We start from the raw sequence: 27336 nt of genomic DNA on the forward strand, positions 1-27336 counted from the left end.
TTGATAAAGAAACACACTAGTTACGTTTACATATGAAATGAATATGGCTTTGTAATTGACGATCTGATTTATGACAAGTAATTAGGATTAGACATTTATTGACTTTTATTTCAACATCATCTTTGAGAATCTTACCAACCACTGAATTCTCAAAATCAGACTCATATTTCTTCTTTTCAAGGACTTTGAGGGTGTGAAATCATTTAATACAGATGGAAAAAAACAAAACTTACCAAGAAATAAAGGAAAAGAAAGCAGGAATATTCAAGTGATCTGTGCAATTACAGAAAAATATGTATTTTACATTTGCTCTATTATTTACTTGAGGATTCAAGTGATCCTAGCAAATGTTTATCCAATTCAAAGAATTGGAAAAAAAAATATAATGGGGGAAGGTGCCCCATAAAACCTAATGGAATGCTCACAGGCAATGTGAGTATCAAAGAACTAGAAGTTGAGTAGTTAAGAAAGGCTGAAAATAAAAAGGTGGGTTGGTCAGGAGGTGGCCTTGAGGAGAGGAGAATGAGGAGATGAGAGAGGATGGAAGTCAAGCATGTGCTTCCCTTGGTCCTTCATCTCCTCCATGGTCCGAGAAGCAGAGAGAACCAGGCCTATTTCGGGTCGGCGTCGCCTTGGGGCCATTGTTGGCAGGAAACTTTTAATCCGATGAAGGGCGGTAGCCATTGTCGCCTCATCCATGTTAGCGAAGCAGACTCGGAACCACCCGGGCTCTGTACAGTGAAAGGAGGATCCTGGGGACACATTGAGCCTGACCTCATGGACAATGCGCCTCCATATGCGCAGCTCCTCCTCCACAGTGGCCTCTTGGAGCAGTGGCCTCAGGTTCATCCAGCAAAAGAGCCCACCGCCTCCCTTAAGGCAGTGGATCCCCACTCTCTCCAGACCTTTAGTCAACGTAGTGAACCGTGCCTTTAGCCGTGCTCGGCTCTCTTCGAGGAACTTAGCCACAAAGACCTTATCAGCAAGGAGGCATGCAAGGAGGTGCTGAGTCTGAGTGGATACGAGCCCGAAGCTCGACATCCTTCGCCCGCTCTTCACCACAATGTCATTGTAGGAGTAAATGATCCCAACCCTGAAGCCAGGAAGGCCGAGGTCCTTGGAGAGGCTGTAAACGATGTGGACGAGGGTTTGGTCGAACCGGCCAGGGTACTTCTGCAGGATCTCTGCTACACTGATGAAGCGCTTGTCACTGAAGAAGACGGTGGCGGAGTAGATCTCATCACAAACTAGGTGCACCTGCTTTTGGGTTGAGAATTCTAGGAGCTCAATGAGGGTGGCCTCGTCTAGAACAGTGCCGAGTGGGTTCGAGGGACTGGCTACTAAGACTCCCTTAACCTTGATGTTCCTCTCTTGGGCTCCATTATAAGCAGCTTCAAGGTCCCCGATAGAGAGGCGGAAGTCGTTGGAGTACTTGCAGTGCACAGGTATCAGTTCCACCCCAGTGCGCCACTTAACATCGCGGTCGAACCTGATACAAAAGCAAAACTTTGAGCATTTAGCATGAACACGAATCACTGAAACTTGCAGTGTTCAAGAAGCTTAGATATGTGTTAATCTCAGAGTACAGATGGAGGAGGCTACTGTTGAGAGTTTATTTACCCACCCTGGATAGTAAGGAGTAGGCAGGAGGAAGGCTTCACCGGGGTCGGCCAAGCAGAAGGCGATCAGTTCATTAGCACCAGTGGCTCCTCCGCTCATCACGATGCGATTGGGGTCGAACTTGGCTCGCCCCCCTCTTATTTGCTCCATGAACTCCGCCACCGCCTGCATTAACCATACAACTTAGAATCCCATTCCACATCTTTCTATTCTTTCCCCAGCATTTTATTTATGTTGTTTCTGATGAATTACAGGGATCATGAACTCTTCATCACCTTTGTGAAAGATGGCAATCCGTGGTAATCTTGGTAGAGAGCGATCTCTTTGAAGTTGGACAGCCCTTGAGAAGTGCATATTGATGCTTGAGGGTTCCTCCTCATCCAATCCTCTATCAAATCAAAGCATAGCTGAAGAAAAGCATTCAGCAGTGTCAATATATATATTAACAATGACATTAATAGTGTAAATATAAAAAACATCTAGCTACAAAGAAAACTGCAGTGCGCTAGTGCGGTAAAGAAAGCTATGTGCACTAGCATTTAGTAGGCTTTTGAGCCATCTACGACAAGCAAGAGCATTAGTACAACAGCTTTTGCGCTAACCATGCTTGTTAGCTTTTGAGCCAACGAAGACAAGCAAGAAAACAGGTGCATGTTAGCACAACGGCTTTTGCACTTGTTATTGCTTCTACTTTCGAGCTGTAGTTTGTTCGGCTCACTAACTGTGAAGAAAACTACGTGCGTGTCAGTGCATGTAGGCATTCACGCTAGCAATTGCTTCTTGCTTTCGAACCAGCGAAGAAAAGTAAGAAGACAGATGCGCTAACACGCAACATCTTTCATGCCAACCATTACTTGTTGGCTTTCGAGCCTACGCTTGCTAGGCTCTAATTGAGCAAAGTGATTTATTGGATTCTAGCTTTGGATATAGAGAGGCAATCGAGCTAGACAGGTTTTCGAAGCCTCAAGTACTAATTCTATTTTATAAACATATTTTTCCATATGCTAACCCAAATTTTTTGTCGGCAAAAAATAGTTACCTGATTTTCTGCTAAGCCCATTTGGATGACACCGTGAGGTTTGTTGATGGGATGGTAAGGATTATCATCATACGCCTTCCAACCATCGAAATAAGGAGAGTTCTCACCATGGGCATCATTCGTTGCCACATTTGAAAGCAAATGGGGATTACACATGTTCATCATTCTCTGTTATTATGAATCGAATCTTGATATGTAGTACTGCTAATGATCAAAATTATCAACCGTTAGCCCACTAATGATCAAAATTATCAACAGCTAGCCCACGCAAAAAAAACCTAAGCTGGATTCAAATTGATAGATAGCGTTAATTGAAAGCCACCTTCGTTTTGTATGGAATCGAGGCATGAATGGAATTATATTTATAGGGGGCGCGGGAAATAAATGAGTAAGACCGTTTACCACCATGTTTTTGAATTTTGAATTCTAAGCATCCGTTCATCTCTCAATTGCGCATCCCGACGGCTCTTCATGATCCATTTCTCTTTGAATGTTAAATTCTCTCTCTCCTCGCTTTATTGAATGTTAAACGCCTTTCTTTCTGTCTCTGAACCTTAAATTTCTGTCCTTTTTATTGGATGTAAACTCCTCTCTCTCTACACCTTTTTATCTATATCTTGGGGCCCTTTCTCTCTCTAGGTGTTGAGGTGGCGATTATACAGGGAAGTTTCGAAGTGGGGGACATTTACCGGCTGGTCCAACGGTTTGAACGATGTTTTTATCGTGGGCGTTGGCGCTGACGACTGGGCACAAAAAGTCAGTCGTAGTTGTAGTTCTAGAGAGAGAGAGAGAGAGAGGCGTGCCAGCTATACTCAACTTTTGCTCGAGTCGTGTTTTAGAGAGAGAGTATTGCATTGTGCGACAGGTATAGAGAGAGAGAGAGTCAAAGCATTACTCTTTCCTAGTTGGGTAAAGCACCTGCCCCAGGCCTTAAGCCATCGCAGTCGCTTGGTCAATAGGGTATGTGCATGGTTGGATTATGGTATTTGGTAAGTGCAGTCGCTTGGTCAATAGGGTATGTGCATGGTTGGATTATAGTATTTGGTAAGTGCTTGGTAAAAACATAGACTCCATTTTTTTCAGCAGTTTTTGCATGGTATTTGGTAAGTGCTTGGAAAAACATAGACTCCATTTTTTTCAGCAGTTTTTGCAAAGAGCTGAGCGCACAACGCACTACTCGCCTTTTTAAATCATTTTTTTTTTATGAAATGAAGAGTGGCCCACCATGTGTTCCCGATCCAAATGACCAGACAGTGCGAACCATATGTGTTTCCCCATGGAAAAAACAAGACAGTCCCAAGTGTACGTATTTCTGTACACAGATAGATTTTCAATGAAGAAAATGCATCGTGGGATTAGAATGTCGGGTTATTTCAGAAAAAGTGTCCATTAATTTTTGGGTATGGCTTTTATGAGGTTGCAACCGTAAACAATCCATTTAAGGTGCACCTCCAAATTTGATCATCATATATAAGGTGTAAATTTTTTTTAAGATTATCTTAAAATCCCTTTTCATATCTAATTATAAAATTTGAAACTTCAAAAATGGATAAAATCAAGTAGATCTATAAACATGTGAAAATCTTGAAAAATGAACGGTCTAGATAATGTGTTGCAAGATGCATTATTTCTGGGACTCAAAATCTATTTTTTTTTTTTCATATTTCTACATCTCGATGTCGAGATGATCAATTTGAAGGTTTTTCAACATTAAAACAACCTTTTCCAATGGATTTTTTAGGTGCAATTGTAATTCTACATTTTAAGGTTGCAACCTTATATAAACTTTTTCCTTAATTTTTTTTTGTTCCAAAAGAGACAAAAGATTTCGAATGGCAAAATCTTGAGTGGGTCACCTCTGTTCCCGAATGCAAATAACCAGAAAGTGCAGAGTGTATGTGAAAGATTGATTTTCAATAAAGAAAATGCAATGAAGAACTAGATGGTGGCGTTATATGAGAAAAAGAGTCCATGAATTTGTTCTTGTCAAAAAAAAAAAAAAAAGAAGAAGTCTGGAATGGCAAAATCTTGGAACTTTGGCCAAAAGAGAAATTATGGACGTGTTCCCATTCTTATACAGGAAAGGTCATGGCAAACACGACTTTTAACTCAAATAGGGCGACAAAGATTAGGGCTTCCTGTTTTTTTTTTCATGGTTATGGGTGTGATCCCATGATTTTGACCTCGGCTATGGATTGGCCCAGTTACAGGTGTGTTTCTCTCATGTCTGTGAGTGTTACATGCGATTTTTGGTCGGTGCCCTCATGGCTTTTCATATTTTTAGCCCGGCAAATCGACAGCCACCAAAATTTCTCTGTGGGACAACCCAAGTTCATGAAATGACACTTAATAAAAATGTGTTGCTGGATTTGGAGATGGGTAAAATATGTTGAATAACCAGTATAGTAAGAGGATGAATGATATTCTGCAAGCTTAAATTAAGCTATTTCAAGAAGATTTTGGGTGAACTAAAGGCATTTTGTCATTTTTTCATAAAATAAAATCAAGTATCAAAACTTTCATGAAACTCTTCTGGATAGACTTTATGTTTCACATAATCGACTTGGTTCGATGACATCAATTTTTAAAGGACTAGATGTTGCAGAGATACAATAAACAGCATCACAAGCAAGGCTAAAGGAGAATCTATCTAATAAATATTTTAGTTCTTCTATGGAACTATTTCATGTTAGGTGTATCATTCCTTGTTTGGGTGGTTTTGGAAACACCATTAAGGTCAAATGACCTAAAACAGATCTGAAAGATCTGATTGCATTTAACATACAAAATGCCATTGAACCACTCCAAATTAAAATTTGTCAAATTGATCATGTATGGTTCAAATAAGTGAACTTTTTTTTATAAGATTTGGAGCTTATCCCCTTGCCACATATGATAGGTTTTGCATCCACAATATCTCTTTGCCGATATCAACAATTAAGCCTTCATTCTCCATTCTTTCTCTCTCTCTTTTACTTGAAAGAAAATATTTTGATTCAACATAATCGTCAGAGCATTATTGATGAGTGGCTTAAAAAAGGAAATTTCCCTTTTAGCAAAATTGCAGTTGGTTATCACAAAATATCGGAAGTAGCTTGTCTATTATTTCAAGCTTTAAATCCCTAATGAAGCAGCTTGTCCAGATGACAAAAGTAGAAGTTATATTATAAGTGATGTATTCTGCTTCCATTTTGCAATGAGTGACACATTCTTGTATCTTACTAAATCAAGAATTATAACCTCCTCCAAAGAAGAAAATATTTCCATAAGTAGATTTTCTATCATCAGGATCTTTTGCGAAATTTGCATAAGAGAATTCTTGAATTTTCAAGCTATGAGCCTGATAGTATAGTTTATAATGTTTGGTTCCTTGGATATATCTGAGCATCATTTTAATTGCTTACCGATGAGTTATACCGGGGTTACTTTGGAATCTACTGATATATCCTATTGTAAAACTAAGGTTCGGTCTTGTACAAAGCATATCATGCATAATAGATTAAGTGACTTGTTTATATGATATAGGTTCCATTTTAGCCTTATCTGTATCATTAATTCGACATTTTTTCTTTGATAACTTCATGCCCTTATGTTGGGTGTGTTTTTAGTCACATATGAGGCTAAGTGTGCTCTAACAAACGCCTGATAGATTGAAGATGCCAATATAAAGAAGAGTTTCTAACACACATTTGATAACTGTCTTAACAGACGATCGATAAGATACAAGTACGGTTCTTGATAACGCTTGCTCAGATATGCCCCATGATATGAAAGATATGATATCTCACGATTCGTGATATGATGGCCCCAATATTCCTTCAGAACCCTGACTCGTCAGTCAGCCCCTATATGTTCTGACTTACGATCAATGAAAGATGTGATACCAATAGCTCGTCAATTAAGCCTGTTCAAGTTTAACTTACGATTGATGATAGAAGATATGAAAGCCATCTCATTGTGAGACAAGTTCTAGGGTACATATACTCCTAAGGCTCGATATGCCTATCCATGTGATATATGGAGGAACATGATGCAGTTTGATACACATATTTTCTTAAATCCATCGTTAGTTATGCATGTACAACGTAATTTACGGTCTATGATAAAAGATCATGAAGACGTTTCTATTTGATAAAGAACTCTAGAATGCATATGTTCCATGGCACATAAATGCCTCTTCACTAGATATTGGAGGAGTTTTGGGTGAGATGTGATATGACTCTTTTAACCCGTCAGTTAAGAATATGGGGTTTTAATAGACGGAGTATAGGGAAACCTCGTCATATGTTGATATAATGAGGTAAATACATAAATATATACATGTTAATGCTTCATATGCTTTAAGTCCAGGAGTGATATAACTTGGACAATATTTGGACTTGGCTTAACCGATGTCCATATTCACCGTTAGTTAAGATATGCCTTGACTGATACCCCTAGAACTTCCTATTTTGGAATTAAGCTGAGACTCTCAGGGACCTATTTTTGAGGCATTATAACCCTCTCCCTGAAGTTTCAAATCATTTGGAGGTGGCTTAACTCAGCATCCACATCATTCGACAGTTGGAGCCTTAAAAGCTCTATCCCCTGTACGTTACAGCTAAGATGACACCTAGTCACCAAAATTGGGATTTCTCCCTCGATATGAGAAATTTTCTCATGGGACTAGGACTGTTGGATTCATGATTCGATGCTTTATCATCCTTAATACTTCAAATATATTGTCTTGTATATTTGAAGTGGTTGCATTCGCAATCCACTAGTTATATTGAAGCAATTTCTAGTAGAAACACAGTAACTTGGACATGCCATATCTCTATCATCTGAGATCTATTTGAGGTGAGACTTGGACCATTGTGTTCGTGTCTAAGTACTCTATCACCTCTAAAAATTTTATATTAAAATGATTTTTCATTTGAAAGCGCTTGCACACGTAATCCATTCGTCTTGCTGACATAATTTCCAACATAAATATATTAATTTGAAAGGACAAGATCTCTCTTATCTGTGATCCATTTGAAACTCACCAAATTTCAAATTCAAAGGATTTGTAATTAAGAATCGGTTTCACTCACAATCGACTGGTATCATATTGGTTATGCTGAAGCAATTTCCATCAGAAATAGGGTAACTTCGACGATTGAGAGCTCTCACATCCATGATCCATTTAAAGTGAACTTAGACTATTATGTTCATATTTGAATCTTCTTTCATCCCTACAAATTTCATGATCAATGGATCTACCATATGAAAGAAATTGAAGAAATACAAAGATATGTCGGAACTGTGGTGCAAAAGCTTAACTTACTAGGATAATGGAGTCCTTGAGTTTTCTCAAGTGGTGTCTTTGCTATATCTGAGATCCATGAATTCAAATTAAGAATGAGTATTGACTGAGACGTGTGATTCCCATTAGTAGATACCTGTACGAATATTTGAAATACATAGTTATCACTTTGAAGACTGGATTAAGAAGTTGAAGACGTAAGATCAAAGCATCTGCGGGGATCGCACTTTTCATATTTATCAGTCCATAATTTTGAGGATACAAACCAGTAGATGGGTAATGGCTGAAGATTTCTTGGTTTAGAGTTGATAAATCTATGTAAACCCCATTCTTTAACGAGGAAAGGGGTTCAATTCCTTTTGATTAAGAGGATTGAATCAACGTGTTAGTGTGAGAAAGAGATATAAAGTGACTATATCATAAGAACCAGTCCGTTCTATGAATGTTTTCTGAGCCATATTTGATATAGAGAGAAATATTATAGTTTATCAAGCCCACTTAAAGCCTGATCTCAAAGAAGAATAAGTCATACCACAATACCCCTGCTTTAAGCTCAAGTATATAGACCCATATGCCTATGGTACTGTTTATATTTATGTATGACTATATAGTTTCTTTCCTAGAATTGAATGTATAGGTTTCAAGGCCTGAATCAAGGGTATGCAACTTAAGTCAGGGTGATATAAATTGTAACATATGATTAAACCTCTAGAACTTGTCTGTTCTCAGTATATGATATAAAAAACCTGTGTTTCTATGATATGGAATGCATGTGCGAATTTGGCTCGAATGTGTTGTCCTTTGGTTGTTTACTTGGATTCTCAGGTGGGTTTTCTTAAATCTGGCAATGCACTTTTCGGAGTTTCCACCTTACAAATAGGAGTTTTCATTGGTTTGCAGTTTTCCATATTAAATATCTTAAGAACATTCTCTAGATATTTTTCTTGAGATAATTAGAGAATTCTAGAATTTCTATCCTTTGTAATTTTTATTCCCAAAGCATATGACACTTATCTCAAATCCTTTTCAAAATGTGAATTAAACCAATATTTTGTTTTATTTATCATTTCCATATAATTGAATTTCATCTACATATAGAGATAAAATCACAAATTTACTCTCCCTATTCCTAACATATACACAGTGATACAATCTATTATTATATAGCCAATTCAGGCAATTGTCTTGTGAAAGGTTTAAGTACCATTGCTTAGATGATTGTTTTAGACCATATAATGATTTCTTCAACTTATATATATATATATTCTTTTTGATCTGTAACTACATATTCCTCTGGTTTTCTCATATAAATATCTTCTTTTAATTCCCCATTTAAGAAAGTTGTCTTAACATCTAATTGAAATAATTCTATGTCATAATATGCTACCAATGCTAATATTATCCTTATATATGCAAATTTTGCTAATAGGAGATAAAATCACAAATTTACTCCCCTTATTCCAAACATATACACAGTGATGCAATCTATTAGCTATATGGCCAATTCAAGCAATTATCTTGTGAAAGATTAAGTACCATTACCTTGATGATTGTTTTAGACCATATAATGATTTCTTCAACTTATATACCTTTTCTTCTCTATCTGTAACTATATATCCCTTTGTTTTTTTTATATAAATATCTTCTTTAACTCTCCATTTAAGAAAGCTATCTTAACATCTAACTGAAATAATTCTATATCAAAATATGCTACCAGGGCTAATATTATCCTTATATATGCAAGCTGTCTTAACATCCTATCGCCTTCCTATCTTTAGGTAACTTTGTAAGTTCCCATACTTGGTTTATTTCAATAGAACTAATTTCATCATCCATTCAGATGATTCAGGTAAGTTGATGGCTTCATTATAAATACATGGTTCATCTATTTCATCCTTATTTAAGAATACATACTATTCATCTAAATGGAAAGTGAAAGCTCTAGAGTATACATATCCGTACCTAGAGTAATCATCTTTGAATGTTATAAAACACTTCATACCTCTATGTGGCTTAACATTCAATGGTACATATATTTAAGTGGATTATATTAAGCGTTTCTTCTGTTTTTTGTCCTTTAAGGAATGACTTCCTAGATAATTTTCCTGATAGGCGTGGTTCACAAGTTTGGTACTCAATTTCTTTAAGATTAGGTATTGATAATATTTTTACTAATTTTTGCATTTTATCTTTATTAACATGTCCTACTCTCATGTGTCATATACTAATTTTTGCATTTTATCCTTATTAATATGTCCTAATCTCAAGTGCCATATGTATGCATCATTTTAACCCACATTTATTGGCATATCTATATAAAAAGAAGTACCATTATTCATTCCATTGACAACATTTAGACGATACAAATTTCCACTTTCTCCTCCCAAACATAAACTCGTCCATGTTTCTCAATAGCTACCTTTCTAGACCTAAAACGAACCTCATAGCCTTCTTCATCTAACCTAGGGATAAAAATAAAGTTGTGCTTCACATTAAATGCATACGAAGTATTAGTGATGAAGAAATTTATATTCCCATGCAACTCCAGCTTGTATGTGCCAACACCTAGCACATCATGGAATGTGTCATTCTTCATGTATATCCGTTGTCGTTGGTTTTGACTTTCTTCACATCGACAAAACTATTCTTAGTATTTGAAACATGTCTAGTCGATGCAAAGTGAACCCACTATCATCTCAAATAATGACCAACCACCATAGATTCATAGATCACACAAACTAGGTCAAGCTTCTTTGTTCATTGCTCTTGTGTGGCCATTATATGAAACATTTTTTATTAGGACATTTAGGTTTAATATGCCGTATTACTCCTCAATTGAAACATTTTGGCAGGTTGTTGTAAGCCTTTCCCCGTTGTGGTCTGAAAACTTTATCCTTCCCTTAAATCTCTAATTTTTATTTTGATCATTGTATAGTTTAGGGCAGTAGTTTAGAAAACGGATCGGTGCCCTGGATCGAGCACCCCAAAAACCCATCCGAATCGGTGCATTGGTGATCAGGATCGGGAATCAACCGAATCGATCCGATTAAACCTTAAAAAAAATCCAAAAGAATTATTGAAATTCATTATAAATGTTGTTTTTTTGGAATCCAATAAGAAATATAGGATTACATTATTAACTTTTATTGTTTTATCAATTTACGAATATTGTGATGTTCTTTCCCTATATGAACTTATGTTAGCCATTAAATTTGCATCACATAAAAAAAATACATAGAATTATCATGGATGAAGTATATAATCATACATAGACTACAATAAAGAATGGATTAAATTGATAAAAAAATGGCCACTAAAATCTTGAATTGGCGGAAAACCCAAATCCGCTAAAAAAAAAGCCCAAATTATTACAATCTAACTAACTCTAATATAAAATTATTACAACCTAACTAACTACAATATTATGTACTGAAATTCAAATTATTGGTTCACATTTTATAATCATTTTATTATATAAATAATAACAAATTCAAAATATCTTATAATATCATCTAATTTAAAATGTATTATTGACAACTGTAAGAAAAATAGTACATAACATGATTTATAATGTAAATAAATCAATTAAAAAAAAAATTTGGTTATCAATGTAGAAATTTTTAGAATGCACATCAATTTTCGAGATGACACTTTAATTTTTTAAGAATTTAATTTTTTAGATTTCTAAAATAAATTTAGTAGAAGAGATTGTTTGTAGAGACACAGAGAGACTTCAAATGATCTAATTGTATGAACCCTATCTTAAAATTAAGATTCCTAAATTTATGTTAAAGATTACCACGTTATAAAAATAAAAATTATAATTAGATCAGTTATTCCTAGGTTGTTTTAAAAAATACTTGTTGTATTAAGAAATACCTTTTATTTTTTGACAAGAAATACTTGTTGTACTACCTTTTTTTTTTTTTTTGACAAGAAAAAAAAAGAAGATGTTGTATTTCCTTTTTTTGTGCTTGTTGTATTACTTGTTAGTTTTTTGCAAAAAAGTAAGAAAATGGTGCTGCCAAAGTACCGTTTATTTTTTATACCTTTTATTTTATTTTTTTGTCAAGAAATACTTGTATTATTACTTTTTTTTTACAAGAAAAAAAAGAAGATGTTGTATTACATTTTTTAAGTAAAACGTATTTTTTCGTTTGATTTTTTGGTGATATTATTTTCTTTTTTAAATTTTTTTTGAAGACTAATTTTTTTTTAAGACAAAAAATAAAAAATGCAAGATAGCCCCCAAGGTTCAACCTTGGGACATCCTAGGAAGAAACGTAAATGATAACCATGGCACCCCATTGCAAGTTGTTGAATAACTTTGTATAATAATATTTATATTGAATAACGTTTCAACATTATATCACTTGGCTCAATTCCCATATTGAAGAATTAGACAAACTTTGAAGGCTATAAATACCTCTTCAATACCCTACCGTCAACGTGATCAAGAAAAGGGGCCGAAGTACACCTGCATTCCATATTTTTAAACTAAATTACCAAAATATCCTCATGCAGTGACTTGCCGTGATGTCATAGTCTGCTTAGAATCGCGATTTATGACATCATATGGACGATTTACAGTTCAAAATCGGCGATTCTCCTCTAGAACCGGGCAATTCCCGGTAATACACAAGAATCGACAAGGGGTGACCGATTTCCATGTCGAATGGGGCAAGTCCACTGCCCGTCGCCGATTTTTAAAATACTGGTTTAGAGTGTTCACTTTTAGAGAAATTTTTGACAAAGTACAATTCTACTTTTCCCTTTTATTTATCTTTTCTTCCTCTATAATCACGTTCATAAGTTCAATATGGTAGTTCTTGGGTTGAATGATTAAGAGCAATAACTATAAGTTCCCACGAAGGTGGGAGACTATTCAATAAAGGTGCCATTTGCATATGATCGGGATGGGTTTCCTGTCGCTGCAAGGTTTTTAGGAAGAACAATCATTTTGTTAACATTAGTGTAAAAAAATCAAACCACAATGGTTAACTAGACATGGGTCTGAAAGTGGGTCAACTAGCTAACTGATAAATCAGTCGATTCAATCGTTTTAACTGGGCAAGTCCCTAGCAGTAAAAACAATAAAAAAATATAATAAAATATGCAAATTATATTTAAATAATGATTAAATGAAGCACATCTAAATCAAGTTGATAATAATGAAAAAATTGGATTTTAAACAATCGATTAGTCCCCAGGGGTATTTTTGAATTTTTTTAAAAAAGATGGGAAAATGTAAAAATAAGTATCAATGGGCAAAACAATTTCATGTTTTTGCCATAATGATGAAAAACATTAAAAACATGCATTAGAAACAAATTTTTTTTGGAATTTTATATAATTTTTTGAAATTGTTTTAAATTACCTGGTCAGTCACAAAAATCAGCCAAAACCGAAACCCGCCAGGCCAATTCTGATCTAATAGGGCGGTTGTCGATTAGAACAGGCAATTTTTCTCTCATTGGTTAACATGCTCTACCACATAGTTATTTTCCTTCATAAACCCTTATCAAATCATCTTCCATAAAAGTAAGTAATATCTTTTTCGTTGATTTGTCAATTGTCTTCTATTTTGGGAAGACGGTTTAAACCAAATTCAGGTTTAATAGAATAAACAATCTTGACTTGAATTAAAATATGGGTTAGGTTTGTATAGAGCCAAGGCTCTAAGCAATCAAATTAGAGCCTACCTTCAAATAGTGCCAAGAAATATAGTTTCGATACTGAAAATATTTGTAATAGCCTTAAAATATATTTTCATCTTTATTTATACAGTTTAAAGCTTCAAAAAATAGTGTTGATCAATAGATTTATGAAAACTTGAAAATCTTGAAAATTGACGGTTCAAAAATGCGTTATAAAATACACAATTTCCAAAACATGAAATCCACTTTTTTCTTATGTTCATGCATCTTGATGTCGAGATGATCAATTTGAGGATATTTGGGCATGAAAACAACTACTTCTAGTGAAATTTGTGAGGTAGGCTCAAATTTGATTGTTTAGAGCCTCGGCTTTATATAAACTTTTCCCTTAAAATATAGTTCATTTTTATTTTCATATATTGAGGTTTGTCCCATTAAGTTTTTATGTTTTGGATAGTTCACTCATCACCAATCTAGCAACCATGTTACAAAATAAGTCTAACAATATCAAAGAAATTTAAGGTTTAGATCACTAACCACTTTCTCAATTGATGATCTACCAACTCTTCTGATGATAATGGTGACACCCTGATGGCGAGTCACAGATCTCCTTAAGTCAAGTAGCAGGTAATCGCCTCCAACGAATCACTAAGATGAGGGACTAAGTTTAATTGAGGGCGACAAGTCCAAGACTTTTCGTTGCAAAAAAAAAAAATGAAGCCCAGTAGCGGGTGCTGGCCGCGTAGAGTAATCAAACTATCGCTTCACTAAAAAAATATACACATAAAAATAACATTTTGATCTTAGGAAGGGCTTTTACCCGTATAGAGAGAGTAGGATCTTATATATCCTACCCAATAAGGCGTTAAGAGGAAGATAAAAATAAATGTGAAGAAAAGAGAATGCACAAAACTCACCCAATAGGAATTACGTGAGAGAGGTACCAAAGAAAAGTCATATAAGAACAAATTTGAAACAAAAGAACAAAAGAAAAGAAAAAAAAAAGAGTTCAAACAAAGGAGATAAAGGACAGAAGCATCATCGTCAAACCAGTTAGGAGCTTTAATAGAGAACTGCCATGAACTGAAAAAAAAAAAAACAAAAAAAAAACAACTTTGCCTTGCCTGCGTAAGTCTATTAACGTGTTGCAGGCGTCAATAGTGTGACCTCATGAGCACAGAGAAGAGAGAGAAACGATTGTGGTCCTGGTAGTTTATTAGAGACCCACCAAGAAAAGAATTAGCTTTGATACTAGTGCAGGAAAAAACATAGCAACTTTATTGAAATTGGTAGAGAGAAAAATAAATATGGAGAGAGGAATTTTGTTATGAAGCTTATGGATAACTGGAGAGATGAACAAATGGCTCTTAGATTTTGTTGTGTTTTTTAATTGGTCAGTGAGCCATTTTTTATATGCTTTAGAGCTTATCCCTTTGCCATGTATGATAGGCTTTGCATCCAATAGTCAATATCTCTCGCCGCTCATATCAACAACAAAGCCTTCATTCTCCATTCTCTCTCTCACCCTAAGGGCATGTTTGTTAATAGGAAGTGGCTTTTGGAAGTTGATAACTTCTCAACTTTTCATGTTTGATAAAAATGAGAACCCCAAATTAAAAGTTTTCATCTTCCCACACCCATGTGTAAAAAAAGTTCCGACCCAAAGGTCAGAACCTCAAATAGGAAGCTGTAAACTTCCTCCCCATTCGATAACCTAGAGCACCCCTCCCCTTCGATAATCTTTGAGCACACCCCCCTGCTGAGCACCCACCCACCCACCCTGTTGAGCTCCCATCTTTTCGCAACTTCCCATCTCGCCGTTGAGCCAGCCCAGAACGCTATTATCTCAGGCAAACCTATGATTCTTGCCATTGATCTTGAGGTATGCACTTTATTTTCTTTGTTATTGATCATTTGTGTTTGTTCTTGAGCTCTTGAAGCAAATGATTCTTATTGTTGATCTCTGTGTTTGTTTTTGAGCTCTTGAAGCTTAGAGCTCTTATACCCCATGATTTTAGGGTACAAGTTTTTTTGTGGGCTTTTCCCTCTCTGTTGACTCCCAATTTGGGTCTTCTTAGTGTTTTTCTCTCTATCTTTGTCTTTGTTACTTTCTCACTGTTTGAAAATGGGCAATGGATGTTACTTGCTTCTGAAATGCTCTGTGCGCCTAACGTTATACAAACACTGTTGAAAGTGAGTGAGTGCTTTTGTGTTTGAAAGTAAGTGCTTTAGAGAGAGAAAGAGAGAGAGTGTGCATGTTTTCATGGCAGATCTCTGATCTTTCTCTCTACCAAATTTTAGTAGGTACCGCCTTTTCTTAGTTCTAGGGTTTTCTTGTCTGTGCATCTTCTAGTTTCTCATTTTCCATATGCTTGGCCTTTAGTTTTTGCAATTACAGAGAGAAGAATTATTTTCATGGATTCATTTACTTCTTTCTTGTTCTTTATTTTGAGGGTTATCGTTATTATTATTTAGACTAGGTTCTTCTCAATTTCATTTGCAACTCCTAGGAACTTTTGACAATGCAGAGCTTGATTTAAAAAAACAAAAAAAAAGCGAGCTTTTTGTGGGTTCATATATTTTGCAATTCACTATTGGTTTTAGTTTTTTCTATTTTTTTATGTAGCTTCTACTTCCATTTCTACAAGTGTAGGGGCATTAAGTTGCAGAGCTTGTATGAAAAAGTGTTTCTTGTGGATTTGTTCTCTTGCATTTGGTTATTTTTTGTGAGAAAGTTAGCCTTTTCTTGAAGTTGGTTCTTGTTATTCTTTTCTTTCTTTTTTCTTTTGGTTCCATAATCTTATGCCTGCTACATCTGCAATTCTTGGGACCTTAGTTTTTGTAAAGAGCTTGATTAAGAAGAATTCTATTTATGGCTTTATTTCTTCCATTTTGTTGGATTGGGGTTTCTCTTTTTGCCAAGATACGATTTTCCGATTCTACAACTACTAAGCCATACCTTTTGCGGTAAAAGATCTTGGTAGGGAAACGTGCTTTTTGTTTGCTTCTATTTCACTGTGATTAGGTTAGAAACTTAGGGAACTTGAGTTATAGGTCGATTGTGCCCATCGCTTATATTTCAGATGAGAAACATAGAAAAAAATGTAATTTCAACAATTTTTTTCATTAATTTTATTGGGTTTTAAGGCTTATTTCCAAAAATGTTTCAGGGTTTTTAAGACTTCTTTCCAAATATTATCTTTAAAAGTTTTCATTTTCCCCCTAAGACCCATTTTATCTATTCCCTACTTAGAATCAAATCAATGTGGAACTTGCAGGTTCCATGGAACATTTTAGTTTATCTTTACAAATTTTATGTTCTTCTTGTGGAACTTATTTCTATTTCGATTTTGTCCATTTTTTTTCCAGTTTTAGGCTACATGGAACTTATGCTGTTGTGGAACTTTTAGTGCCTATCAAGTTTTTTTGCAAACAATACACCTCACCTCAAGTCATCCATTTTATCTGGCTTTTGGTTAAACATTCGGGGAAACTTGCTTGAATGTTTCATTTTCATGAGTCTTCACCATCAAACAAACAAATTTCATCAAGCTTCTCTAGTTCTATTTGGAACTTCAAAAACTCGACTTCTAGGAATTAGTGACCCTTTGTTATATTTTGTGGTAGAAATTCAGTGATACGGAGCTATTATGTGTATCAATGCCTTGATAAAGTTGTAGAGTTGATCTAGTGAAGTGATGTGAGGTGAGAATGAATAGATGTTAGTCAAACAAGATTGGCCTCAAATTTGTGCAGTAAAAACCATTATTTTCTTTTTGTTTCTCTTTTTTTTGCTCTACTAGATCTATGGTGCAAGAATAACTAGTGAGATGTTCTAAATTATAGATTATAATGAGCGAGAACGAACAACTTTTACTTGAATGAGAATGTGTACATATACACAAAGTATTGATGATATAAGGAATACTGCCCCTCAGTGGTAAAGAAATGTAAAAATGAAAGAAGAAAACTATACCTATTATGATGATCATGATCCAAATTCTTTACTCTCTCAGAGAATTGCTTTTCGAGAACTATACCGCATTGTGAAGCATTTGGACTGAGCATTCCCTTCCTTGCTCTCTGAAAAATGAAAATAATCCTTCTCGTGCTCTCATAATATACCTCTTTTTGAGCTGCACAGCATTTGATGGTAATCTCCCTTAATAATTTAATTATGTCTAGATACTACTGCACTTCTATTGTAATTCTTGAACAATTCCTATCTCTTTCGAAATAGCATGAATCCAAATCAATTCACACAGGTGGCGATTCATATTTAGCTCTTGCACTTTAGCTTGACATTGTGCTTTTCTAGTTCCAAAAGAGAACAGTGGAATCCTCTTAACTGCGAACTATATTGTAACTTAGAATTTGAAAACTAATATTCAAGCAAACCATGTACAATATCACAAAACTGGGGAGAAAAAAAGCCTCCTATCATGCATGAACATCATGTGAGATATCTAGATCAGTGATCATCAATGCTCTCACCTTAGTCCTTTGCAATTTTGTCTTGCTGCTTGGGGAATTAAGTTGGTTTGGTTTGCTAACATTCCATTTCTGATCAAATATTAGTGGGGCATCATTTTATTGATATGAATGGATTACCCTTGTTGGATCTTGAAAGCACAACAGATAATAAGTATCAAAGGTTAATATAGTCCTTCGTGTAAGAGAAAAAGTAACTATGTTACTTGAACTATTTATATAAAGGCTTGTTCATCCTTAATTACCATTATCTTTTGTGTACACAAGTGAAATTATTTCATGCCCTACCTAACTTCTTTACAATCTATGTCAGATTTAAAGATGCTTGATTAAACTAGATGTTGGTGAATTACTCGTGCGACTGTACTCAACATCATTGTGAGAGCCTTTTCCCAACTTGCACGTGAAACCGCAGGTAACAGGAGTACTCCTGTGGTAGATACTCCGTCCAAGGTTAGGAAAGATGCCTTAAAGATTGTTGAAGACATGTAGAGAGCAAGTGAAGTTGGTGATGATGTCTTTGTAATGGCAGCAAGGATCTTCCAAGATTCTACAAAGGCAGAAATATTATTAAACATACTAGATCCAAGGATACGAAAGACTTACTTGGATGAAGAGATGACACACCTCTAAATACTTTATTGACTATGTTTACTTTCTGGTTTCCATATTATAAATATGCATGTGGATGACTTCTTTCATTTGTAATTCAATGGTTTCTTTCATTTTAATATCGAGATTGTTTCATGGTTTTCATTATGGATGTGGATGGCTTCTTTTATATTATGGTTTGATAGAGATTACTTTATGGTTTGCATTTTATAAATATATATTGGGTAAATTTTTTCATTTGTATGTGGATGGTTTCTTTCAATTTAATGACAAAGGTTGCTTCATGGTTTTCTTTATGGATGTGGATGACCTCTTTCTTATTATGGTTTGATAGAGATAACTTTATGGTTTACATTTTATAAATATGTATTGGATAAATTCTTTCATTTGTATGTGGATAGTTTCTTTCAATTTAATGTCAAAGGTTGCTTCATAGTTTTCTTTATAGATGTGAATGGCTTATTTCATATTATGGTTTGATTGAAAATATTGCTTTAATTTAATGTGGGCGCCTTCTTCTATTTCTAGTTATGGATCCCCAACAAAGTCGGTTGGTGGTAATATTATATCTTACATATATAATGTGGTGCATTATATATTGGTATATCACTACGTAAAAGAAGAGAAGACGTGTTCATACTTCAATTTTTACTGGGGCCAATTATGTCCAATACTTGCTATCAGGGCACTCTCGTAAGTGCTTCGACCAATTATGAATGGAAAGTTGTGCTTTTATCAATCTATGTAATTTGTTAAAGCAGAGGACAAACAGTACAGATACAAGATATTTGGCAGTTGATGAACAAGTAGCCATATTTTTAAGTATTGTCACACACGATCAACGTAATAGGGTGGTCCATGAATGGTTCCAACATTCTGGGCAGACCATAAGTTACTACTTCCATAGAGTTTTACAAGCCATCTTACAATGGGAAGCTTTGTTCCTGCAACCAGCAAGCAATGAAACACCGGCCCACATTGCTAGTGATACACTACAATTTTACCCATATTTCAAGGTATGCGAGTGTTAAGTACTTCACATTGTTGTTCTCACATCCATTGAGAATTAATATATAATATGTTGATTGTTTTCTCTTAATAGGATTGTGTCGGAGCTATTGATGAGACTCATGTCCCTGCTCGAGTTCGTAGTCGATTGCATAATCGTTTCTGAAACAGAAAAGGTTTTTTAAGCCAGAATGATATGGCTGCAGTTGGTTTCGATATGCGCTTCCATTATGTACTTGCAGGTTGGGAAGGATGCGCATCAGATTCTAAAATCCTATATGACGCAATTAGTAATGAAGGTAATAGACTTGCAGTGCCTGATGGTAACTTTGTTCCTTTCTATATTTCATTGCTTCGGTTTGTACAATATTTCTAATGTAATATTTGGCCTTACAATATACTCATTGCACAAACATGGTACAGAAAATATTACCTTGTAGGTGGTGGGTATCCTACTATTTGTGGTTTTATAGGACCATATCGAAGAGGCCGTTACTATCTAAACGAATTTACTTTAGGCCCACGAGCTCCCCAGAATCACAAGGAGTTATTCAACAAGCGGCATTCCACGCTTAGAAATGTGGTGGAGAGGACAGTTGGACTTTCGAAAGTTAGATTTCCTGTACTCAGGAATCAAATGCAGTATCCTTTACGAACATAGGTTGATGTAGTTATTGCATATGCAATATTGCACAACTACATCATGATGACTCGAGGAGCCGATAGCAGAAGGGAGCTGTGTTTTCGAAGGAGGGTTGAGAGTCAACTCTTAATTGATGGAGATGACGGTTTTTCGCAATTGACTCAAGGGCATGTTGATCATGATGTGGACGTCAATCTGCGAGATGCCATAGCGACGCAGTTGTGGGAGGCTTACCTAAGTCGCTAGCACTTGTAATTAAATAGTGTTCTGCATTTTATATGAAATTTTATGTTGTGTTCATTCTATTGCATTTTGAATTATATATGTTTAAACTATTACATGTTATTGTTGAATGGGGTTTTGTACGTGGTTTTCTTTATGGGTGCATGAATTGTGAGTGTTGCTTGATACAGATGCGTCAGTGTTGAATATAAGTAGTGGTCAAGTTATTGCAAGATATTGTTGAATGAGCTGATTTCTTACTGATTGCATTGTGCATGTGTATTTGAATGAGTTGATTTCTTGCAGATTATTGTTTATGGGTACATGAATTGTGAATGTTGCTTGATACAGATGCATCAGTGCTGAATATATGCAGCACTCAAGTTATTGCAGGTTATTGTTGAATGGGCTGATTTTATACTGTTTGCATTGTGCATGTGTGTTTGAGTGGATTGATTTCTTAATACTTGTATTTTGAATTATGTATGTTTAAACTATTACAGGTTAATTGTTGAATGGGCCGGTTTTGTACATAGTTTTTTTTTTTACGGATGCATCAATTGTGAATGTTGCTTGATACAGATGCATCAGTTCTGAAGTTATTACATGTTATGATTTGTTATTACATCTCTAGAGGTGGTCCTCGTCCAATGAAATGATAAATGGTATAAAGAGGGTCCGGAACCCCTTGGAACATGATATGATCACAATGGTGGGTCCTACCTTTTCATCACTACTCATAATTCATCAAATGTGGATTATCCCGATGGAGTATAGTTTTTTGTAGTGCATTGGATATTATACATCCCTTTTCTAAAACATCTAATGCCTCCATAGAGTTTCAATATTTTGACCCCAAGTGTCTTACATATTTTTGTATACTTCTTACTCTCAAACTTCTCTCGTAGTTTATCTATTGGGCCACATAGCGTGCAAATCTTGAAATGTTCATTGATTAGTGAATTTATTTTATTATGCATTTTACATTTTCTTTTTTTTTTGAAAAGATCTTTTTGAGTCTAATGCCATGATATGAAACATTTTGCATTTTTCTTTTCACTGTTTATAAGTACTATATATTTTGACAAAAGTTGTCAAAAAAAAAAATTTGAAAAAGTGAATGCACAAAAACAAAATCGTGGAAACACAAAATCGTGCAAACAAAAAATTGTTACAAGAATAAGATAGAGACTACAAATCTCACAATGGTAGACTACACTTCTCTATGGATTTTTCTTGTCTTCATGCATGTCCATACTTCTTTGCAAAAAAAGAAACTATGTGCACCTATTCTTTACAAAAAAAAAGAAACATAAAATAAGTTACATGACTGCCACTGATTTAGGAAACTTCAAAATGATATGCGCTTTATAAAAATTACATGACTGCCATTGATTTGGAAAACTTCAAGATGATATCTGCCCCATGATATTTCTTTTGGTAGGGACTATAGGCCGGTTTGGAAACCAAAATACAATTTTCTCATGTGGTGTTAGTGGTGGACATATGAAAAATGTAACTCTTGCTAATGGGATGAAAGCCAATCTTTTTTCTAGTCCAATACACCCAGTTCTTCTTTAACTTCCCAGGAGGTTATCAAACACTGAAACCAGGAACTTCTTAACTTTCCAGCAAATTATCAAATACAGAAACCAGGAACTTCTTAACTTTCCAGGGAGGTTATTAAACACATTAACCAGGAACTTCTTAAATTCACAAAACTTAAGAAGTTCCAATTTACAGTTCTTGAACTTGCTTCCAGTTATCAAACAGACCCTAAAGAAAACGTTTTAGTTCAATATGAACGTTGATGGGTAGCTTACTTAAGAGGGCAATCTTTCTATGCTTCCCTTACAACATAAAACTTATATATTTCCCTTTATCTAACTGTACATTCTAAATGGAGGGCTAAGATTGCCCCAATCACAATGTCACGTCTCTACACTATTTTATTTTTAATTTTTTTTTCTATAAACTATTTTTACACCAAATTTTGGACGTCCAATCTTTCATTAAACTCGTAACTAGAAAAAAATATAAAAAAATTATTTTCAATAAAATAAAATGATCAAAATGCCCTTAAAAGATTCAAGGGGTAGTTTAGTCATTATATTTTATCGAAAAATTATTTTTAATATTTTTTATAGGTGTGCCCCAATGAGAATATTGCACCTACCAAATTTTACATTAAAAAAATTTGTATAAAAAAACTACAAATAAAATACTTTGAGACGTCAGATCTAAGATCAAACGGTGAGTGGCTCTCTTGATCAAAATTGGACAGCTGGATGATCGGGGAAACATAGATCTTCTATGATGTAGGGAAAGTATAGAAACCTTTCCCGGCTTGAAAAAGAAAGAGTAACATTTACTAAAAATATGTATTTAAAGAATTGCCCCTAATCTAAAGACATGGGGATAAAAAATATATAATATTATTATATTTAGAATAAAAGACAAGAGATGAACCATAAAGTAAATAGTAGTCATGAGGCCTTTGGGGCCATACTCTAACAAGGAAGAGGCCTTTCCAATTGATCCACCAAATAGGGGACCATGCACGTGTTCTTGAGAGAGGAATCCTCACACCTGCATAGTAGCATATGTCTTTTTTGTCCATAGGGGATGCACCAACAATCCTCTTAAATTTCGGGGTTCGGCCATCGATCAATAGACTTTAATTGGCCAAACATAAACTTCTACTAGCGATTATGAGTCATGGGTCTGCTAGGTTGGTTTGAGAATATATTTGGGGATTCCTGGATGATCCAAAGTGGAGTGCTTGTGTATTATGCATTCAACTTCTAAGGTACCTAAGTTCTCTTCACAGATTTTATTAATTCCACAAACTAATTTCTTTTGGTAGAGAATGTGTGATAGTGTGATTATGTCCTCTTGAGAGGCATTATGCCTAAGACCTCATGGCCTACATTTGGGACCCTTCGATGACATGTGTGGAGTTTTTGGCTTTTGGAAGGGGGTTTGGTTTAAGCTTGGGTGTTTAGACCTCTGGCTTTAGGGTAGCATGCACATTGGGTCGGGTGCAACACCAGGAAGAAATGCACCCATCATAGTACATCTTCCCCGTGAGGACTAAGAGATACGAGAGAAAGAGTAGCAGCCCAAATGGTTTGTCATAACAATCTCTCCTTGCTCCTGAGCTTGTCTCAGTTCTACAGGGAAAAGCCCTTGTTGATATCAATTGGGCCTTATGCATGAGTATAGAAAACCCTAAAAGCAATCCACGAAAACAAGAAAGAATAAACAAACACAAAAGAAAGAGACAATTAACTACAACGTAAAGATATACGTGATTCGACAACATACATACGTCCACGGGAGAAGAAAGCTTCTTTACTGGCAATAGAGAATAGAGTTACAATAGCTCTCTTCCTCACGTCTCTCTGTTCTCTCTGATTATAAGAAATCTATGTTTTTTCCTTAACCCTAAAATAGAACCCCATCGCTACATTATATAGAGTCCCAGGTATTGGGCTTTTAACGACCCTCCGGAGTCGTCTCTTTGACTTCACCTTTGGCAGATATATTTCCTCAGAATACAAGACATCAGTCCCCAACAATGAGAGCTGGATAGGTGAGAATTGCCCTTAATCTAAAGATATGGGGATCAGATGTTAGATGGGAAATGATGATCATCATCAGCTTTCAAAGGGTCAAAGAAGTGACGATGAGGTCTGCTTGGGACTAGCCATGGGGTCAAGGAGGCATCTCAAATGCACAACAGGCATGGCAACGGTGTAGGCCTTAAGGGCCCTTGCAGTGGTAGTCATAACAGGACCCACAGTACTTGGCCGGAGGGGAACAATGGTGTGAGACATGGTAGGACTAGCGGTGAGAGACCTAAGGGAATTGAAGGTGTGAAACTTGAGGAGACCAATGAGGCAGAAGCCTGGCCACTGAGAGGGTGGTGCAGAGTGCCGGTAGGAACCTTGACTGCATTACTGGCGAAGTCAACAGAGTGATTATGCTTTCCCTTTTTGTGTGTGAAATACATGTGATCACAATTTATATATATGGATAAATCAATAAATTCACACAAGAAAGGCAATCAAAATCTTCAATTAAAATAGTGTAATATCAGGTAGAGGTGATTATTGACCCGATCTGAATCCAAAATCCAAAATTCAGACCCTATTAGGATCCTGGCATGGACCCCAAATTTGGATCTGAAATCCGATTCCGGATCGAATTCAGGTGCAGGTGGATCAGATCAGGATACGATGCGGATCCAACTCAATTTTTTAAAGTAGAATATTTTTACTTTATATATATATATATATATATATATATATATATATATATATATATATATATATATATATATATATATATATATATATATATATATATATATATATATATATATATATATATATATATATATATATATATATATATATATATATATATATATATATATATATTAAATAATATATATAGTAATCTGGATCCAAATTTGATGTATACTATTCAAATCCGGATCCAAATATCCAGGACCCTATAGGATCCAATCCAATGTATATTATTCAGATCCGAATCCCGATCCAAACCCAATCCGAACCGTTCTCACCCCTAATATCAAGGCAGTTAAAACATATTTGTTTGGGATCCTCCCAAGCTATGTTGGCAAGCCCTCTTAGACCAGCGGGCTTGTATGATACCGGGGGAAGCCCCTACACGATCTGGCGAGCATATTGAAGTCAGAAAGGGTGATGTAACACAAGATATCTACAAAAGAAAGGTGGGGGGAGTCGGATATGAACCATCCCTGCTATCTCTCAAAGAATATGAGCCTTGAAGGGGAGTGTGGCCATGCCTCTCTTCCTTCAATAAGGACGTGGGTTGCGTTATGTCTATAAGGGTTCTTAGGGGACTATTTTGGTATTTTCCACTAAACTCACCTAGGGTTCAGATGGGCTTAATAAAATTAACTTTGCGATAAACTATGGGTTAGCTTTTCTCTCATGAGAGCACTTTCTCTTACTAGAGGTTCCAAACATCTGACCTCCATACCTAAGAAATGGCTAAGGTTAAGGCCCTATACAAAGGGGATTTAAAACATGCGTGGAAAATTTGCTTTTTAGATGATACATGGGTGGAAAATTAATGTTTTATTCCATCATATTGATGAAAGTGTCAACTATTTCCCTTTAAAAGCTTAAGATCCCATATACCCATTACTTTTGATACCTATTTTGCCGCATTTTCATTGATTTGCAGCCTTTGGGCTCTAGAAAAATGGAAGAGCATTGACCAAAGAACTTTTTACGACAAATTTTATCCAAATACTCCAAAAATTGAGGGAATTGTGGGTGTCTTTGTTAGTTTCTATTCAAAGATGACATACGATGTTTCCATAGTGGTTTCTATTATACCACCTCCATACAATCATTGGAAGCCACTCAAGGAGCATTTTACCTCAAATCTCACCTAAAAACCCCAAGTATTAAGGAAGTTATTGGTGTTTTAATGGGTGAGAACTATGGATTTCACAAGCATCATAAAATTAGAAACAATTAGACTAAAAAATCTCCATTAATATCCAAATGAATTGTGGCATCTCCCATATGGATGAAAAAAGGATCAAATCAGGAGTCCACCTGATCAAACCATATCTCAAAACTCCTCTCGGGTAGGAAAACATCTTCAAAAAAGTTAGTAGAGGTCACCTAGTCTGCAAGTTGCAAAAGTTGCACAAACACCCTAATTTTTTTCTATATTTTATCCATGATCCGATGCAAGCACCTCCAAAATATATATTTGATAGAGAGCTCTCTCGGAAATGAGCAAGATATTTGAAAACGAAGTCAATTCTCCATGGAGTTTTTGGGATATGGCTTCTACAAATTAGTGTTTTGGGTTGTTTATTTTGATCCAAAGGTCAAGAACAACTTGATTTTACACATGAATAGTATGCTACGGCATTGAAGTTTTAGTAAACAGTAATAAACATAAGGAAAGTACATGACAAGACCATTTACCTTTAGTACAAGGTGGTCATAATTGATCGTAACTACTAGATGTGATATTGGGTGGCTACAGTTATTTTATTGACCAAGCTCAAAGTCCAAAAGAAATTTTGTCGAACTTTATGATGCATCCAAGCTATTAAATTTCATATCAGATAGTTGTAAACAATTGTGACCTCTATATATGAAAGACAATTAGTCTCATTATATATAATCCCATAAACATAACCCAAATTTTAAAGTTAGTGGTTGCGGCTACTGCCCCATCATCCTTAGGAATTAATCATCCTTATGAAAGACAACTGTTGGATAAAGAGTTATGACTCTTCAAATCCTAATTTTAATTGTAAAAAATGGTTCACCTATTGCCACTAACATGCAACTAGTTGCCCAACAGCCACACAATTCCAAGATTCTCTAGTCGTTGGGAATCTCATCCCATGAAGGGGCTCCAATGAAATTGTCCTATTGTTAAAGATGCAATTTAGAAAAGTGGAAGAAGGTGACTTATTGACAAAGTCACAATCCCACCAAAAAGGACCTCACGTATGGTTAAGGAGATAGAGATGGATCTCCTTTTTGGAAGGTTATGGATGTACTTCTAAATATGATTGTTTTTCCTTAGCCCATATATAAAAAGGAATACGTGAGAGGCTATGGTTGTTCTTGGTTGGTTTAACCAAAGTTATCTTTCTTAGGCCATTTTGGGCGTGCATCTCTCTTGGGCTATTTTGGTTGGACTCTTCTTGACGTATCAGAGATACATG

The 27336-nt window shown here is 35.4% G+C and overlaps 3 protein-coding genes and 1 long non-coding RNA gene across 5 annotated transcripts; 3 read left to right on the plus strand and 1 right to left on the minus strand.

Moving 5' to 3' along the window:
* Positions 1–261: 261 nt before the first annotated feature.
* On the minus strand, positions 262–3248 carry LOC18424527 (1-aminocyclopropane-1-carboxylate synthase). Of its 2 annotated transcripts, none has more exons than XM_088848524.1 (5): positions 2982–3248; positions 2660–2860; positions 1896–2027; positions 1625–1785; positions 262–1489 (listed from the first exon to the last, which is right to left on the minus strand). In XM_088848524.1, the coding sequence occupies exons 2-5, from the start codon at positions 2822–2824 to the stop codon at positions 496–498; spliced, it is 1452 nt and encodes a 483-aa protein (XP_088704650.1). In that variant the 5' UTR covers positions 2825–2860; positions 2982–3248; the 3' UTR covers positions 262–495. The 2 variants fall into 2 exon arrangements, with proteins under 2 accessions (XP_088704650.1, XP_006829176.2); XM_006829113.4 differs by having other exon boundaries at positions 3062–3242.
* Positions 3249–14939: 11691 nt separating this feature from the next.
* LOC148780424 (uncharacterized) lies at positions 14940–18850 on the plus strand. Its single transcript, XR_016040287.1, has 2 exons — positions 14940–15485; positions 18408–18850. It is a non-coding gene; the product is annotated as an uncharacterized LOC148780424 (long non-coding RNA).
* Positions 18851–19422: 572 nt separating this feature from the next.
* LOC148780425 (uncharacterized) lies at positions 19423–19880 on the plus strand. The gene is made up of 2 exons (XM_088845997.1): positions 19423–19722; positions 19809–19880. Exons 1-2 carry the CDS (start codon positions 19423–19425, stop codon positions 19878–19880), a joined length of 372 nt encoding a protein of 123 aa, XP_088702123.1.
* A 30-nt stretch (positions 19881–19910) lies between these two features.
* LOC105421846 (uncharacterized) lies at positions 19911–20603 on the plus strand. The gene is made up of 3 exons (XM_011630810.1): positions 19911–20037; positions 20155–20324; positions 20376–20603. The coding sequence occupies exons 1-3, from the start codon at positions 19911–19913 to the stop codon at positions 20601–20603; spliced, it is 525 nt and encodes a 174-aa protein (XP_011629112.1).
* The last annotated feature ends 6733 nt before the right edge of the window (positions 20604–27336 follow it).

The sequence above is a fragment of the Amborella trichopoda genome, chromosome 9 (genome assembly GCF_054954075.1).
Source record: "Amborella trichopoda isolate Santa Cruz 75 chromosome 9, AtrichopodaSantaCruz75HAP2 v2.0, whole genome shotgun sequence".
Lineage (NCBI taxonomy): Eukaryota > Viridiplantae > Streptophyta > Magnoliopsida > Amborellales > Amborellaceae > Amborella > Amborella trichopoda.